The 17,064-nt window shown below is 41.1% G+C and overlaps 1 protein-coding gene across 2 annotated transcripts in view; it reads left to right on the top strand.

Moving 5' to 3' along the window:
- Window positions 1-17,064, top strand: part of med27 (mediator complex subunit 27) — a 128,638-nt gene that overhangs the window by 94,257 nt on the left and 17,317 nt on the right. For both annotated transcript variants that reach the window (XM_062998486.1, XM_062998487.1), the window contains exon 5: window positions 4,197-4,304. In XM_062998486.1, coding sequence (XP_062854556.1) covers window positions 4,197-4,304 — 108 coding nt within the window. The remainder of the gene's footprint in view (window positions 1-4,196; window positions 4,305-17,064) is intronic.

The following is a 17,064-nucleotide window of genomic DNA, read 5'->3' on the forward strand; positions in this document are numbered from 1 at the left end:
AGGTTGTTTTTGACACTTATGCACTGAAAATAACACAAATATAATATAAAAACACTCAAATACAATTAACACTAAAATACAATTAACATACAATGCTTCTTAATCGTGGAGATTCTTCATCTTGGAATACTGTATTCCGTTCAGTAAAGGCGCATTCACATGAGAAGCGGCAAAATAGCTTTTGCTCTGGCTGTGCCATTATTTCCTATGGAATGTGGCGCTGCACAAAGCTTAAGGTGACTTATTGTACTAAACCAACGAGCGAGAAATTTCATTAGTGGAGAGGACTTATTACCAATATTAATTAAGAGAAGTTTTGTGTTTCTATGTCGTTCTTTTACATTTACATTTTTGGCATTTAGCAGACGCCTTTATCGAAAGCGACTTACATTATAGCTACAGTATACAGTCTGAGCAATTGAGGGTTAAGGGCCTTGCTCAGGGGCCCAACAGCAGCAACCTGGCAGTTGTGGGGCTTGAACCAGTGACCTTCTGATTACTAGTCCAGTACCTTAACCAATAGGCTACGGCTTTTAATACAATAAGTCACATTAAGCGTTTTAGACTCTTACCGAAAAGCTGATTATCACTATTTCTCAGAACCCTGAGCTATAACACAAGTTTAAAAGTGAAACAGGAGGAAAATCCAGCTAAACACAGATACATGTGGACGCTTTTAGAAAGAATTTGACGGTTATTCCACACAAATGCAGATTTGTCTCATATTCGCACTTTGATGACGTTGAGTCACACACCATTGAGGTTAAGGTAGAGTTTCAAAGATTTCGAGTTTAGGGGACGTCGAGTTACAAGGTACCACTGTATATTATAGTGAAAACTGCATGGGGCTACTCTCCAATGAGTGGTGAGGACTGGTATAGAGTATATCGTGACCTTTATGATATTAGGTATCGTTGTCGGTGAGAATCCAGCACTGGATGTTGTAAAATAAGGGGCCAGGGTGCTAGTCTGTGGCTTTTCTCAGCACGGGGTGGTGCAAGTGACAAAGAAGTGACTAAATTGGGAGGGACAGCACTACAAAAGAAAGTACTCATCCTTTACTGCTTTTTCTTCCCTCTGTAAGGATGTTGATGAAGGCCTGGATGGTGGCACCTATCTTTAGCCAGGTTATACAGGCTGAACTTTATCCTGCTGGTCCTCATTGTGCTCTGTATTGTGCGCCTTTTTTTTAAAACTGTTCATAGAGATCCTCTGATCCTCTCCAGTCCTCCTCACAGTGCTTCTATTTCTCTTTTTCTCTCAGTAAGTGGTAGGGTCAGACTCCCGTCTTGCTTGAATATACTGGTGACACTGGTGAATGGTGGTATTGAGAGAGCTTTGTTAATAATTCAGAAAGTGCTCTCTCAATAAACAGCACTGTTTTGTTAAATGACTTGGTGTGTGTGGAATAAAGCAGAGGGGTGAAGATTCTGTCTGTCTTGGGATACACACATCTAGATTTAAATGTCTTGAGGTTTCCGTCTGATCCAGCTTAATTCTAGACCCTGGCTGTCTAAATTTATATCAATTAGGGCTGTCGTTAATCGCGTTAATTAACGCGATTAACGCGTTAAAATTGTAATCGCAATTAAAAAAATTTATCAAGATTACAATTTTTAATCTACGGTAACTATTTTTATTTGGCTGTTTGTGCCACATACATGGCTGGATTACTGACCGGGCCAGTGGGGCCAGCGCCCAGGGGCCCTTGAGGTCAGGGGGCCCTGGCCCAAAACATTTTGCGATGCCTATCAACATTTATGATACAACATATTTTTATTTCCGAGGGCCCTCCATTTTAAGGATCCTCTGACTATTAGGGACTTTGACCCCAGGGCCTCTTGGGGGCCCTAGCCATGCTTTTGGGGGCCCTAGCCATGCTTTTGGGCCCCTTATGAAAATGGATGAGGCGTTGTGGCACTGCTCTGACTTCGACTTCTGGCTATTAGGGGTCCTAGGAAAGAGGGGGGCATATTTTTAGAGGGCCCTGGTTATGAGAGCCCCTACCAGGGGGCCTTAGAGAAGAGCAGGGCATACCATTAGAGGGCCCTTGGGCAACTCTTTGCCCAGGGGCCCAGACTATCCTTAATCTGTCCTTGGCCACATACATGTGTGTCTCTGTGGTAATTAACTGTATTTCAGATGAATTAGGATGTAAAGCGCATGAACTGTCCGATGATAAACTACTTGTAGCGGTTTTCACTTTTTTTACGTGTTGATGAAAAGATGAATACAATCACGCGATCTCTGTATCGAGTAGCTCCGCCTCCTCCCCCTCCGGTAAAAAGTGAAACTCTGTGTGATGTTTCATCTCTACAGTTTATTCAGGTTATTCTATCACATGGTTATAAACATGATTTATATTTGTGATGTTTGTAGTTTTCTAAAAACACATTCGTATCTGATATTTATATGGACTAAGCGTTTACATGGACTGTTTTAATTAACACTTTTTTTATATAGCTACAGTCAATTACTTATAGATAATGTCTGCTAACTTGACTGTTTCAGGTATTTATAGGTGTTTAAATGGTAATTTAGAACAGTATTTCCCAGTATTCTTTCTTCACAAACAAAGTATTAAAGGGTTTTCTTAATAGATCTATGAAATAATCATATCTGTGTTTTGATGCTTTATTGATGCCTTATATTAGATCAAAACATTATGGTTGGTGCACCTGTTTTCAGTGTCAGGGTCATGAACAGGAAAAGATCCTCACTTTTGTCAGATAATGTGCTTTCTACAACGAATTTAGATTTAATAATTTTATCATATTTTATGAATGTTTTATTGGTAAACACGTTCTTGCAATAACAATGTGCATAACTGTTCAAATTTTGCTTAATTATTAGTTTGCGATTAATTGAGATGAATACATACATATTAGGGCTGTCACACGATTAAAAATTGTAATCGATATTAATCACGATTAATTTTGTTCTTTAATCTCGATTAAAATTTTTAATCGTGTGACAGCCCTAATATCAATAGAATAGACTCCAGGTGTGCAGTCAAGCCAGAGAGTCTGCACACCCCTTTCACCTTCTCCATGTTTTATTACATTACAGACTCATTCTATAATGTCACAAAATTCTACACAAAATAGCCCACAGTGACAAAGTGAAAGGTTTTTAGACATTTGTGCTAATTTATTAAAAATCAAAATGTTAAATATCATATGTACCCTTTGATATGAAACCCAAAAGTGAGCTGAGGTGCATTTTGTTTTCACTGATACTGCTTGAGATGTTTTTACAATTTAATTTGAGTCCACCTGTGGTAAATTCAATTGATTGGACATGATTGGAGATTGCCAACACCTGCCTATATAAGGTCCCACAGCTGACAGTGCATATCTGAGCAAACTCCAAGCCACAGGGTCAAAGGAATTATCTGCAGACTTCAGAAACAGGATTGTGTCAAGGCATAGGCATACCCATCTGGAGAGGGGTACAGAAAATTGCTGCAGCTTTACAAGTCCCAAAGAGCACAGTGGCCACCATCATTCGTAAATGGAAGAAGTTTGGAACCACCAAAAATCTTCCTAGAGCTTGCCGCCCGGCCAAACTGAGCCATCGGGGAAGACGGGCCTTGGCCAGAGAGATGAGCAGGAACCCGAGGGTCACTCTGACAGAGCTCCAGCGTAGATCAGAAGATCAAACATCCAGGCAGCACTCCACAAATCACGCCTTTATGGTAGAGTGGCCAGACGGAAGCCACTCCTTAGTAAAAGGCACATGACAGCCCGCTTGGAGTTGGACTCTGAAACCATGAGAAACAAAATTCTCTGGTCTGATGAAACCAAAATTGAACTTTTTGGCCTGAATACCAAGCATCACATCAAGAGGAAACCAGGCAACGCTTGGTTAGGGTTTTCTGCAGGCCGCTGGAGTAACTAATTAAACTATTTCTTTATGGGCCTTACTTCATGCCCATGGGCATAGCTATGCTGAAAGAGGTAAGTGTCTTCTCCAAACAGCTTCTATAATGTTAGAAGCATGTAATTGAATTTAGTAATTGAATTAGCAATGGGTGTGGTTGAAACACCTAAGTTAATCATTAGAAAGTGTGTCTACAAACATTTGCACTTATAGTGTACATCATGCTTCTTACATTAAGGTCCCTATCTAGAGTATATTCTGCTAAATTGCAAAGATACTCATCTACACTCTGCTTTTTGTGTTTTGGTGTGCAGGTGACACTGGGAAAGGTCCTTAAAGCCATCGTGGTGATGAGAAGTCTGTTCATTGACCGCACCATCGTCAGAGGATACCACGAGATTGTGTACTCAGAAGACAGAAAGGTAACACCCGAACCACTTCTCAAATCTGGTTTAGTATGGTTCTGTGATTGATTAAAAGGTGTTGGGCCAACATGTCACCAGAACAGCATAACACCAGATGCACCATGGCTGAGATTAAAAAATGCTCTTGTACTGCACTACCACTTTTCTTTTTAGTTAATGTTCCTTTGAGCTTGAACCAGTTTAGCCATCCTTTTCGGATTACCTTTCTCAACAAGGTTTTTCTGCCTGCAAAACTGCCGCTCACTGAATGGTTTTGTGTAAATCACAGATCAGCAGTAGTTATTAAAGTTCATTCAAATCATCCCGTCTGGCACAAATAATCATGCCACCGTTAAAGTAAACTAATTTTTTTTTTAATTGCGCTCAGATCAGCACACCTGGAGTGGTATCATGTTCTAAAATATATTATAATAATATTCACCATGAGTGGCTCAGTGGGTAGCACTGTCACCTCACAGCAAGAAGGGCCCTGGGTTTGATCCCCAGGTGGGGCGGTCTGAGTCTTGTCTGTGTGGAGTTTGCATGTTCTCCCCGTGTCTGTGTAGGTTTCCTCCCGCAGTCCAAAGACAAGCAAGAGAGGCGAACTGCAGATGCAAACTCGTCTATGACTGTGTTTGACATTTAACTTGTGAACTGATGAATCTTGAGTAACCAGTGTTCGTGATATATCAGTAGGTATCAGTATATTAGAAGGTAAACAATGGTTAACAGAATGCCTGCAGTTTGGGCTTTATTCTGCTTTTCTCTCACCCCCCTCCCCTGTCCTTTACAAATGTCCACTAGGAGGGCACAACTTCCAGAACCTGTCCATTTATTGGTTAAAAATCATATGTAAGTTTTTTTTTTTTTTTCAGGGGAAGTAGTGCTCTGGAAAGCCATAGTTCAACTGCTATAACAACTGATATTAACTGAAGCTCTCGGGCCGTGTCTGTCTGAGTGTATGTAGGCGCTGCTGCTGTGTAACTAGCTCATTACATCATTACACGAATCAGCAGGTGTACAGGTGTTCCAAAAAAGCAGCCAGTCAGTGTACTGTATATTAGATTATTTATTTATTACGTTTAGTAGCCGCTTTATCCTGATCACCGTGAATTTCGCGCACAGGGAAATCTGGGCAGTGGCCAACACACCTATTTATACAGTCATAAGCAGTTATAGCATCTTTAATAGGCAACAAACCTCTGTATACAATTTACATAATTACTGTTTGCAGAATAGAACATTTTTAAATGAAAATAAGTCATAAAATGTGACTATATGAACCTGGTGTTTGCCAACGCTTGGAAATAATGTATATGATTATGGAAGTGTGACAGGCCTGCACATTGTGCCACTTGTGAACGCAGGGCTGATGCTCTATTGCAGGGGTGTTAAACTCACGGCCCGCGAGCCAGATCCGGCCCGCCACGTCATTTTATGTGGCCCGCGAAAGCTTAAACGACTGTATGATAGTTGTGATGGTTCGAGTCGTTACAGAGACGCGCTTATAATTTAATAGGACACCTGCGCCTTTAAGTGCAACTGTTGACATCGTAGTCATGGCAACTAACTTTGACCTTCACTGAGAAGCCATGTGACTTTTACGGCAAAAGAACGCGGGTAGTAATGTAAACAATAATAATAAATATAAATGATTATCTTGTAATATATTACCAAAGCATCGTCTGTAAGTAGTGGCGTTTATATTCTCAGTTGTTTGTAAATGTTTAGTGAGTATATCACCGCGTTTTAGTTACAAATTTACCGTAATTAAATACAGTTGTTACCGTTACTATAGCAATTAGTATCTTTACACAAAATGCTAACTCGTTAGCGCTATTTTACGTTTGGTTAACTCTCATATTGTACCAGATGTAACACTTGACTACAGCTGTGTGCTTTTACTGTATTAAGTTCTTTATTGTTTTTATTGTTTGTACTTCATTCTGGTGCACACAGTGTATCACACAGCTGGGAAGCAAATAAACCGACTGTATTCTGAACAGAGCTGTCTGTCTGTCTGTCTGTCTAGCTGAGCAAGGGGGATAAACTTTTAGTGAGGGCAGAACAATTGTCTTAAAATACACTGTAAAATCCTAAACAAACTGCATCTTTCAAAATGCATGCTGATTTTGTGACCTGCAAAGTGACACATCCTGCCAGTAGATGATAAGAAATATTTACACATAATCCCAAAATGTACAAGAAGATAAGTAAGAAAATTAAGCATAAAGAGGAAATGTAATGAAAATGAAAACAAGTTTGTGCTTCAGGAAGAGAAACCGGTACGCTGTTATGAGGCCGTGTCTGTGGTAAAGGAGGACAATATAAATGCAGAATTTAGCCTCCAAGAAAAACAACAGACTGCAATCTCAGCAGGATACGTTACAATCGGCCCTTTGAGGGCCACAATAATGCTGATGTGGCCCTCGGTGAAAATGAGTTTGACACCCCTGCTCTATTGTTTATTTACTCTGTTAAAAGGTTTATTTTTGCACATTTTTTCTGATCGTAAAAGCCTGTAAGCAAAGTTATTTTAGTTAAAAGCTGGTTTTTTTATTCATTTATATATCAATAAGATAAAACAGTATAGTGGTGCATCAAAACATTTGCCCTAGCAAAAGATCATATCACATTATTGTGATAAGCTCAGTTAGCGGGTGTCTAAAGTGAGAAGAAATGCTGAAGAAAATACATAAATCAAACAAAAACAAAGAATGATTATATGAAATTAGTTTGAATTACTTGCCCTGCAGCATTCGCATCATACATTTTTAAAACACATCTTCAAATCATCAAAAGAACCATAAAAAACTACAGTGAGGCAATATTGTTTATATATTTTAATGTAATGCTTAGCTATTGCTTAATATATGTTAGAAGATGAAGGAGCTTTTTTGATAGTACGTGGTTGAGTTGAGCTACACCTTCAGGGTTGATGCTCTATTGAAAATCCCTGTAAGGCTCCTGTGGCCTCTCTGACTTCTTAAGCATTCTTATTATAGTTTGCCCTCCTCCATCTTTTCTTCTTTCTTGCACAAGGTCAGGCTGACATGCTCGACCCTTTTGCCGAGTTTTGTAAGGGCATTGGTTCTCCTGGCTTAGGTAACGGTGTGAAATACCGGCTTATTTTAATTGACGCATGTCTTTCAGCATGGTGGTTTAATAATTCAGTCGTGCCCAGAGCTCTCTTTCAGCTATGAAAGTGTGAAAAGGATTTAAGACGCCCGTCTACGCTTCATGCTTTCTCCCTCCAAAGCTCGGTTTCAACGTTAACGGCTCATTCATTTTGAATACGGGGACGTGCGCCTCTTTCGATCCGGACGTGCTGGCCCGTTTGAACGCGGCGATGTGACACTAATATGAAGCGGCCATCAAAGCCGTGCGCGGCCTTGATCAGTGTTAATTATGGCAGCGAGTTGGAAGCTTGTGAACTGACTGTCAGGACAGAGCACTGCTTTGGGAGCTGGAGAACTGAGTTGCGTGTGTGTGTGTGTGTGTGTTTAACCTCTGATGGAGTTGGGCTGATGGCACCACTGTTCAGTTTCTACCAGCTTCAACAAACAGCTGTTTGCACCTAATTGATGCTGCTGGATTATTAAATCCCAGACAGATTTTGCCTAACTTTGTTTTTTCTCTCATTTGCTCAGGTTTAAATTTAGACGTAAAGCTTTATTAGTTAATTAGTTGTTGTACTTATTAGCGGCTTTATATCATTCTGTACAAACTTAAATAATACAACGACCAGGAATAACATTATGACCACTGACAGATGAAGTGAATAACACTGATCGAGCATCTGTGGGATGTGCTGGACAAACAAGTCCGATCCATGGAGACCCCACCTCACAACTTACAGGAGTTAAAGGATCTGCTGCTAACATCTTGGTGCCAGATACCATAGCACACCTTCAGGGGTCTAGTGGAGTCCATGCATCGACAGGTCAGGGCTGTTTTGGCAGCAAAAGGGGGGACTGACGCAATATTAGGACTGTGGTCATATAGTTATGCCTGAGTAGTGCACCAAAAAAAAGGAGATCTTTATTGAGCCTGCTCTCTCATGTCACGTTCCTGGAGAGTTGTAGAGACTGGTACTTGAAAGGTTCCTGGTTCAAGCCCCACCACTGCCAGGTTCCCACTGTTGAGGAAGGCCCTTAACTCTCAATTGCTTAGACTGTATACTGTCACAGAACTCTAAGTCGTTTTTAATAAAAGGTCTGCTAAATGCCGAAAATGTGAAGTAAATTCCAGTAGAAAGCTAAGCACATGTCTAAAGTGAGAAGAAAAGCTGAAGAAAGCACATAAATCAATCTAAAACAAAAAAAATACTGTCTATAATTATATGACATTAGTTTTAGAATTACTTTTCCTGCTGTCGGACCCCTCCAACACGTGTCCAATGTGCAGCCGCTTTTAATCACCTGACAGTTCTGGGTTCCCACACAGAGCCGTATCATGTACGGAGAGCCATACCAAGCTCCATGTGACACTGCACTGGCTTCCGGATCAGTACTAGAGATTACATAATATTATAAAGCAGTGTACCCTTTATTGACCCTGCTCCCTCTCTCATCACATTCCTGTGAGAAGCTCATCATGTGTCTAAAATGAGAAGAAAAGCTGAAATACTGTCTATAATTTATATGAAAGTGGCTCGGTGGGTAGCACTGTCGCCTCACAGCAAGAAGATCCTGGGTTTGATCCCCAGGCGTGGCGGTCCGGGTCCTTTCTGTGCGGAGATTGCATGTTCTCCCCGTCGTCTGCCTGGGTTTCCTCCGGGAGCTCCGGTGTCCTCCCCCAGTCTAAAAACCTGCAGTCAGGTTAATTGGAGACACTGAATTGCCCTATAGGTGAATGGGTGTGTGTATACATGTGTGTCTGCCCTGCAATGGACTGGCGCCCTGTCCAGGGTGCTACTGTGTGCCTTGCGCCCATTGAAAAGCTGGGATAGACTCCAGCACTCCCCACGAGCCTAACTGGATAAGTGATTAAGAAAGTGAGTGAGAATTTATATGAAACTAGTTGTGAATTACTTTCACTGCCGGCAGGCGGACCCGTCCGATATGCAGCCGCTTCTTATCACCTGACAGTGCTGGGTTCCCACACAGAGCCGTGTCATGTACGGAGAGCCATACTAAGCTCCATGTGACTTCCCCCTCAGTCCTAAAGATCATGTATCACAGCATGACAAGCCCCTGTCTGACCTTCCCTCCTTCAAGCGTGGTAAGTTGTGTTTGTGTGTGTGGCCAGTCAGGTCGGTAGCTCTGCAGTGATATGCTAGGATATTAGACTGGGGCCTTTGTTTATCCCTAATTTTGTCACTTTTTGTCTGATGATAAAAGCCTTTGATCAAAGTTATTGTAGTTATTAGTTGTTTTATATCATTCACACATACACCGATCAGCCATAATATTAAATCCTTGTTTCTACACTCACTGTCCATTTTATCAGCTCCACTTACCATATAGAAGCACTTTGTAGTTCTACAATTACTGACTGTAGTCCATCTGTTTCTCTGCATGCTTTGTTAGCCCCCTTTCATGCTGTTCTTCAATGGTCAGGACTCTCCCAGGACCACTACAGAGTAGGTATTATTTAGGTGGTGGATGATTCTCAGCGCTGCAGTGACACTGACATGGTGGTGGTGTGTTAGTGTGTGTTGTGCTGGTATGAGTGGATCAGACACAGCAATGCTGCTGGAGTTTTTAAACACCTCACTGTCACTGCTGAGGACTGAGAATAGTCCACCAACCAAAAATATCCAGACAACAGCACCCCGTGGGCAGCATCCTGTGACCACTGATGAAGATCTAGAAGATGACCAACTCAATCAGCAGCAATAGATGAGCGATCGTCTCTGACTTTACATCTACAAGGTGGACCAACTAGGTAGGAGTGTCTAATAGAGTGGACAGTGAGTGGACATGGTATTTAAAAACTCCAGCAGCGCTGCTGTGTCTTATCCACTCATACCAGCACAACACACACTAACACACCACCACCATGTCAGTGTCACTGCAGTGCTGAGAATGATCCACCACCCAAATAATACCTGCTCTGTAGTGGTCCTGTTGGGGTCCTGAGTGAAAGCAGGCTAAAAAGATATGTAGAGAAACAGATGGACTACAGTCAGTAATTGTAGAACTACAAAGTGCTTCTATATGGAAAGTGGAGCTGATAAAATGGACAGTGAGTGTAGAAACAAGGAGGTGGTTTTAAGGTAATGGCTGATCGGTGTATATCAATAATATAAAACAGTGTATCTAAAGTGGTGCACCAAAAAAGAGGTTGCCCAAGCGGGAGATCTTTATTGACCCTGTTCTCTCATCACATTTCTGTGGGAAGCTCAGTTAGCACGTGTCCGAAGTGAGAAGAAAAGCTGAATGAAATACATTAATAAACAATAATTACATGAAATTAGTTGTGAATTACTTTCCCTGCAGCATTCACATCATACATTTTTTAATTACAACTTCAAACCATTCACAGAACCATAAAAAACTAAACTGATGCAATATTGTTTATATATTTTAATGTAATGCTTTGCTGTTAACTTTCTGTTATTATATATTTTATTTAATTTCATCATATCTAATTAAAGAGAATATGAACTCAACTTGTTTCATTTTTTTGCTTTTTGCCAGTGTTGCTTTTCCTTCTAACAACACTTAAAAGATGTTTTGGCACTGACGATACCAAGCGATGAAGTGTTTCAGGTGTTATTTAGTCACATCCCTCCTGTAAACACATCTTAAGGTGTGCACCAGTACAGGGTTGTCGCTATCGCATTTATTTACATACTGTCGCAGTAGTAAAGATATTAAAAGCACTTGCTGGCTTAGTCTAGCACACACCATCATTGACACGTGTAAGCCACCATGTATGTTTCCTTTGGTAACGTGTAATGCCTCGTTACTATTAACAAAAAAGCAGCCTCATATTATGATGCTTCCACCTTCGTACTTCACTGAACAGGCTCTGTTCTGGTTCGCAAACTTGATATTGATCTGGTTCAGCGTGTTTCCACCAAAAAAGAGGTTCCAAACTGCGGCCACCACAGAATACTAGGTTTTTCATCGCAAACCGTGATGTCATTTATGGGCGTGTCAACTTGTTCAGGTGTCTTCGAACCTTGGTGTTTTTTTAGAGAACCGGCCCGCGTTTCCACCTGTTGGGAGCCAGACATGCATCATCAACAGTGGGCGTTGCACAATGAAAGTATAGAGTAGTGACATGATGGCGAAACGTGTAGATTACCTGCGAGCATTTGTGCTGTTGTTACAGATGTTCGTTTTCATGCAAAAAGCATCACTCAAATACTGGTGATAAGAAGACATAGACGGTGACTCCGTTCCTTGTGTTTGTTGCCATTGTTGCTTTCTTTAGTGCTTTCACGTGAGAAGCGTTTTGCGCTTTGCTCTCACCGAGACCCTCGGCACAAATAGCCGCTTTGCTCAGCGCTCGGCGGTGAAACATCACTAAAGTGTTCCATGACACGAACATCGAGTTGTGTGAAATAAACATCAAATCCACTCTAAAAGCATCCACATACTTCTGTGTTTAGCTGGATTTACTTCACTGTGGTGGTTATGCAGCTCGGGGTTCTGAGAAATGCTGAGAATCAGCTTCTCGGGGAAATCGAAAAAGCTTAACATAAAAAAGCGTAACAAGGCTTAATGTACTAAATAGGGATGTAACGATACACTCTACCCACAATGCGATGCGATTCACAGTGGTGGGTTCATGATACGATTTTTTAAACAAAATGAAATTGAAGACAAATTATGACAAAGTTTCCTTTTATTATAAAAAAATTAAATAAAATATTGTATTTGTGCTTATCTTTTATTTATCTAAATAATAAATGTCCTTTTATTTCTGAGGTAGGTACAAACTAGGCAAAACAATGCTGCACATTTCCCTTTTTGTGTAAAAACAAAACTGAAATGAAATTTTAAAACAAATCCCACATTAAATAAATAAATGAATAATACAAATAAAGAAAGTATCCTCACATAAATGAATTTGGCTGGAAAATTTAGAACCTGACAACTCTGTAGTGACGTCAACCAGAGGAGGTGAATAGCGCCAGTGCACTCTGCTGTTTAAAGTGAATATCGTTCGATTTGAATCGTTATACATGTGAATTGATTTTTAACTGTCTTGTGGTGCATCGTTACATCCCTAGTACTAAAAGTATGACACAGGAACACTAAACTTCTCTCCGTTATTACTGGTTATAAGTGCTCTGTAATGCACAAATTCATACTCATTGTTTTACTACAACAAGCCACATTACGCTTTATTTTTCACATTAAGCATTTTTCATACTGTCTGGGTCGCTTTTACCACATCATATCAAACAGTTGATGTAATTAAAAAAATATCAGCAGCAAACTAGCTCGAAATTCAATCAGGTGAATCTTAAAAGATGGAAGTGAAGCGTCAAGCTCACAACAGCACAGCAGCGGTTTTGCGGTTTTTATCAAGTTCTTGGGATCATATGTGGAACCCTTCTTTCCCCAAACATGGTTTGCTGACCATTGTTCTGATTGTTTAAATACCCCTGGACAAGTTTAAGAACTTTTGCGTGGGATGGAAGAGCGGAGATAATGGCAGTGCAGTTCATTGCTTACTTTTCATTGTGTAATTGTTATTCCCGCTGGTTTCTGGTCAACCTGCAACTTTTTTTACATTTCTGATTGCTTTTCTGTTAAGTGTGCTTAACAGAAACAACTTGCATCTGTTCTATTAGCTTTTAACTTGCAGATTATCAAACCAGTTGTACCATTTTCTCCAAAATTTTAGCCATTTCCAATTCCACATTGTAATACCGTTGTTGCTTTCACAACCCCCATCTGATCATCACACAAAAGTCCAGGGATGTTGTGTGTATATTTGAAGTAAATATCAGCACAAAAATGATCTCCAATAAAAGTCAAAGTGATTGACAGTTGTTCCCTCTTATGTGGGCTAATCTGCAGGTCAGGGTTTGGATTAACAGTAGTCTGAAGATTTGTGCTCCGACTAGTATTCACTTAGCATTGTATTCCAGCACGTTAAAGACGTCTTTAAGGAGATCTGTTCTTCACACAGAGCAGCTTTTAAAGAAACAGCCCTTCACGTCTCTGGTGAGCACAGAGTCTTTGAATGGCTTTTATAGAAGATCTCCTAATCCCGGTGTAGGTTTGAGACTTTAGGTAACTTGGAGGTAACCTGGGTCGACTCCACACCAGATTTAGGAGTCTGAGCACTGCTTATTGACTGCATTCTAACTCTGTCTCACTCTATTACCCCCCCCCCCCCCCCCCCCCCGTTCCCTAAGCCCTAGGATCAGGGTTTTACCACCTGGCCGGTTGATTCCTTATGCAGGACTCTCAGCCGTGGCACCCTCACAGGAGAACGAAGTGAGGGAGGAAGAGAAAAGTATAGAGCATGGATGAGTAAGTGAGAGGACGAGATGTATAGAAAGACAAAAAAAACTGAACAATCAAAGTGCAGCTTCAAAGACTTTCTCCATCGTCTCTTGGGTAATTTGCTATCGGACATTCTTTTTACTTCAAAGTGCGTCAGAGCGAGTGGGTTGGGGGACAGTAGGGAGATGGCATCTGATTTCTCTAATAATCGTTGACACCAAGCCTGTTTGATATTAGATCCAGTTAACATTTAGGTTTTTTCTATCGCTTTTGAAACCGTTCTGATGACCTTCACACAACGGGATGATTAGCATCGGGGATTTTATACACCAGGAGACTCTTAGCACTCATCTTGGCTTTTAATGCAAAGCCTACCTGGTATTCAGCCTTGTGGGCTTTAAGGAGAATTGCTAAATATTTAAACGTGCAGCACATACGTTTGGTAAGTTGTGTTACCATTGCAGAGTGCTTTTCCCAACCTCCATGATATTGTGTTCTTGGGATCATACTCACAAAAACTCCAAACATAATCAGAAGAATAATTGCCAAAATGCTCGTGCAAATATTTAAGAGGGATTTTGTGTGGGATGGAGGAACGTAAATGATAGCAGTAAAGTTTATTGCTAATTGTTTATTGTGTAATTGTTTCTCCTGCTGGTCATCCTGCAGCTCTTCAAATGCTGCTTTCTCTTAACATCATTATGATAAGTCTTAGAGCAGGAGTGTTCAAACTTTTCTGATTAGGGGACAGACATAGTAAAAAAAATATGCAAACACAATTCTCAGACTCTTTTGTAATAAAACAAATAAAAATATATTAGACCTACCTGATTAGTTTTGCAGTACGCCTGAAATCTGCATTTGCTATTTAGTTTTCGTTTCTTTGGTGCCGCCGTGTTTATCTAAAAACTTGGGAGCAATGATGTAGGTGTAACGTTAATGTTTTGAGTTGTGGAGAGGAAGATGTGGAGCGTTTTTAAATTTGTTTTATGCTATAGCGACACCCAGAGTTCAAAAAGTTCAAGCAGTTTTTTTTACCTGCTTAATATCGGGCCAAATTTCATTTTATTTCTAATATACCTTACGCGCCACACCAAACTCACCCATACCTCCCTGCCAAAAGAAAACCAGCCATTCATTTGCTCCCTTTGTGGATCAAGAACTTCTGTCAAACACATCCTTTATTCATGCCAAAAGATGAACACCACCAGAACAAAATTCTACCGTACAAACAACTACAAGGAAATCTTCACCTCAGCCCCCCCCCCCCCCCTCCGCAAACTGCTTAAATTCTTAAAAGCACTAGCACTTAAAACGCCATATAAGTTTTTAAAAAACAATTAAACTCTACACCCTCATAGTGACACAAACACTTTAACCACTATACACACAAGTAAAGAAAGCAAATCGACCCTCTACTTTGATGTTTAAAATTATTCAGTTATGATAATAGCCATACCAGCTGACATGGTGTTAAGAATTAAACAAACAAACAAACCAAAACTGGCCACAAATGGCCCACGGGCCATAGTTTAGACACCTCGGTCTTAGTTTGTAAGGTAAACATTTGTGGAGGTCCACTACACCACATTTCCCAAATGTGCTCTATCAAACCAGTTCCAACCAGTACAACAACAGTGTTTAAAGTGTCACTCTTTTATGGCTTTTTTTCCTTGCCTATGTTATCATACCTAATTTGGTCCTTGAGAACTTTAAAGAGCTTTATCATTTTATCCAATGGCAACAACCTGTTTTACCTGTTTTATTTTTTGGTATGTAATCTCAAGGCAGTCAGAATATAAATATATATATACAGGGGTTGGACAAAATAACTGAAACACCTGGTTTTAGACCACAATAATTTATTAGTATGGTGTAGGGCCTCCTTTTGCGGCCAATACAGCGTCAATTCATCTTGGAAATGACATATACAAGTCCTGCACAGTGGTCAGAGGGATTTTAAGCCATTCTTCTTGCAGGATAGTGGCCAGGTCACTACGTGATGCTGGTGGAGGAAAACGTTTCCTGACTCGCTTCTCCAAAACACCCCAAAGTGGCTCAATAATATTTAGATCTGGTGACTGTGCAGGCCATGGGAGATGTTCAACTTCACTTTCATGTTCATCAAACCAATCTTTCACCAGTCTTGCTGTGTGTATTGGTGCATTGTCATCCTGATACACGGCACCGCCATTGGATGCACATGGTCCTCCAGAATGGTTCGGTAGTCCTTGGCAGTGACGCGCCCATCTAGCACAAGTATTGGGCCAAGGGAATGCCATGATATGGCAGCCCAAACCATCACTGATCCACCCCCATGCTTCACTCTGGGCATGCAACAGTCTGGGTGGTACGCTTCTTTGGGGCTTCTCCACACCGTAACTCTCCCGGATGTGGGGAAAACAGTAAAGGTGGACTCATCAGAGAACAATACATGTTTCACATTGTCCACAGCCCAAGATTTGCGCTCCTTGCACCATTGAAACCGACGTTTGGCATTGGCACGAGTGACCAAAGGTTTGGCTATAGCAGCCCGGCCGTGTATATTGACCCTGTGGAGCTCCCGACGGACAGTTCTGGTGGAAACAGGAGAGTTGAGGTGCACATTTAATTCTGCCGTGATTTGGGCAGCCGTGGTTTTATGTTTTTTGGATACAATCCGGGTTAGCACCCGAACATCCCTTTCAGACAGCTTCCTCTTGCGTCCACAGTTAATCCTGTTGGATGTGGTTTGTCCTTCTTGGTGGTATGCTGACATTACCCTGGATACCGTGGCTCTTGATACATCACAAAGACTTGCTGTCTTGGTCACAGATGCGCCAGCAAGACGTGCACCAACAATTTGTCCTCTTTTGAACTCTGGTATGTCACCCATAATGTTGTGTGCATTGCAATATTTTGAGCAAAACTGTGCTCTTACCCTGCTAATTGAACCTTCACACTCTGCTCTTACTGGTGCAATGTGCAATTAATGAAGATTGGCCACCAGACTGGTCCAATTTAGCCATGAAACCTCCCACACTAAAATGACAGGTGTTTCAGTTATTTTGTCCAACCCCTGTGTATATATATATATATATTTTTTTTTTTTTTTTTTTTTTTTTTTTTTTTTTAAACCCTTTTTTCTCCCCTTTTAGCACATCCAATTGTTCAATTAGCATCGTGCTTCCTCTCTGTCTATGCCGAACCCTGCCCTGACGGAGGTGATTGAAGCTAACCCGTATCCCCTCCGAAACACGAGCAGCAGCCAGATGCATCTTTGCCACCCACACATTGACGAGTTTGGTGCCACCTAGCGTTGCATGCGGAGAGACGCACCCTAAGGGCACCCCCTCCCATCTCTGTGTAAGCGCCTCCAATCA

This window comes from Trichomycterus rosablanca, chromosome 7, assembly GCF_030014385.1.
Source record: "Trichomycterus rosablanca isolate fTriRos1 chromosome 7, fTriRos1.hap1, whole genome shotgun sequence".
In the NCBI taxonomy this organism is placed as follows: Eukaryota; Metazoa; Chordata; class Actinopteri; order Siluriformes; family Trichomycteridae; genus Trichomycterus; species Trichomycterus rosablanca.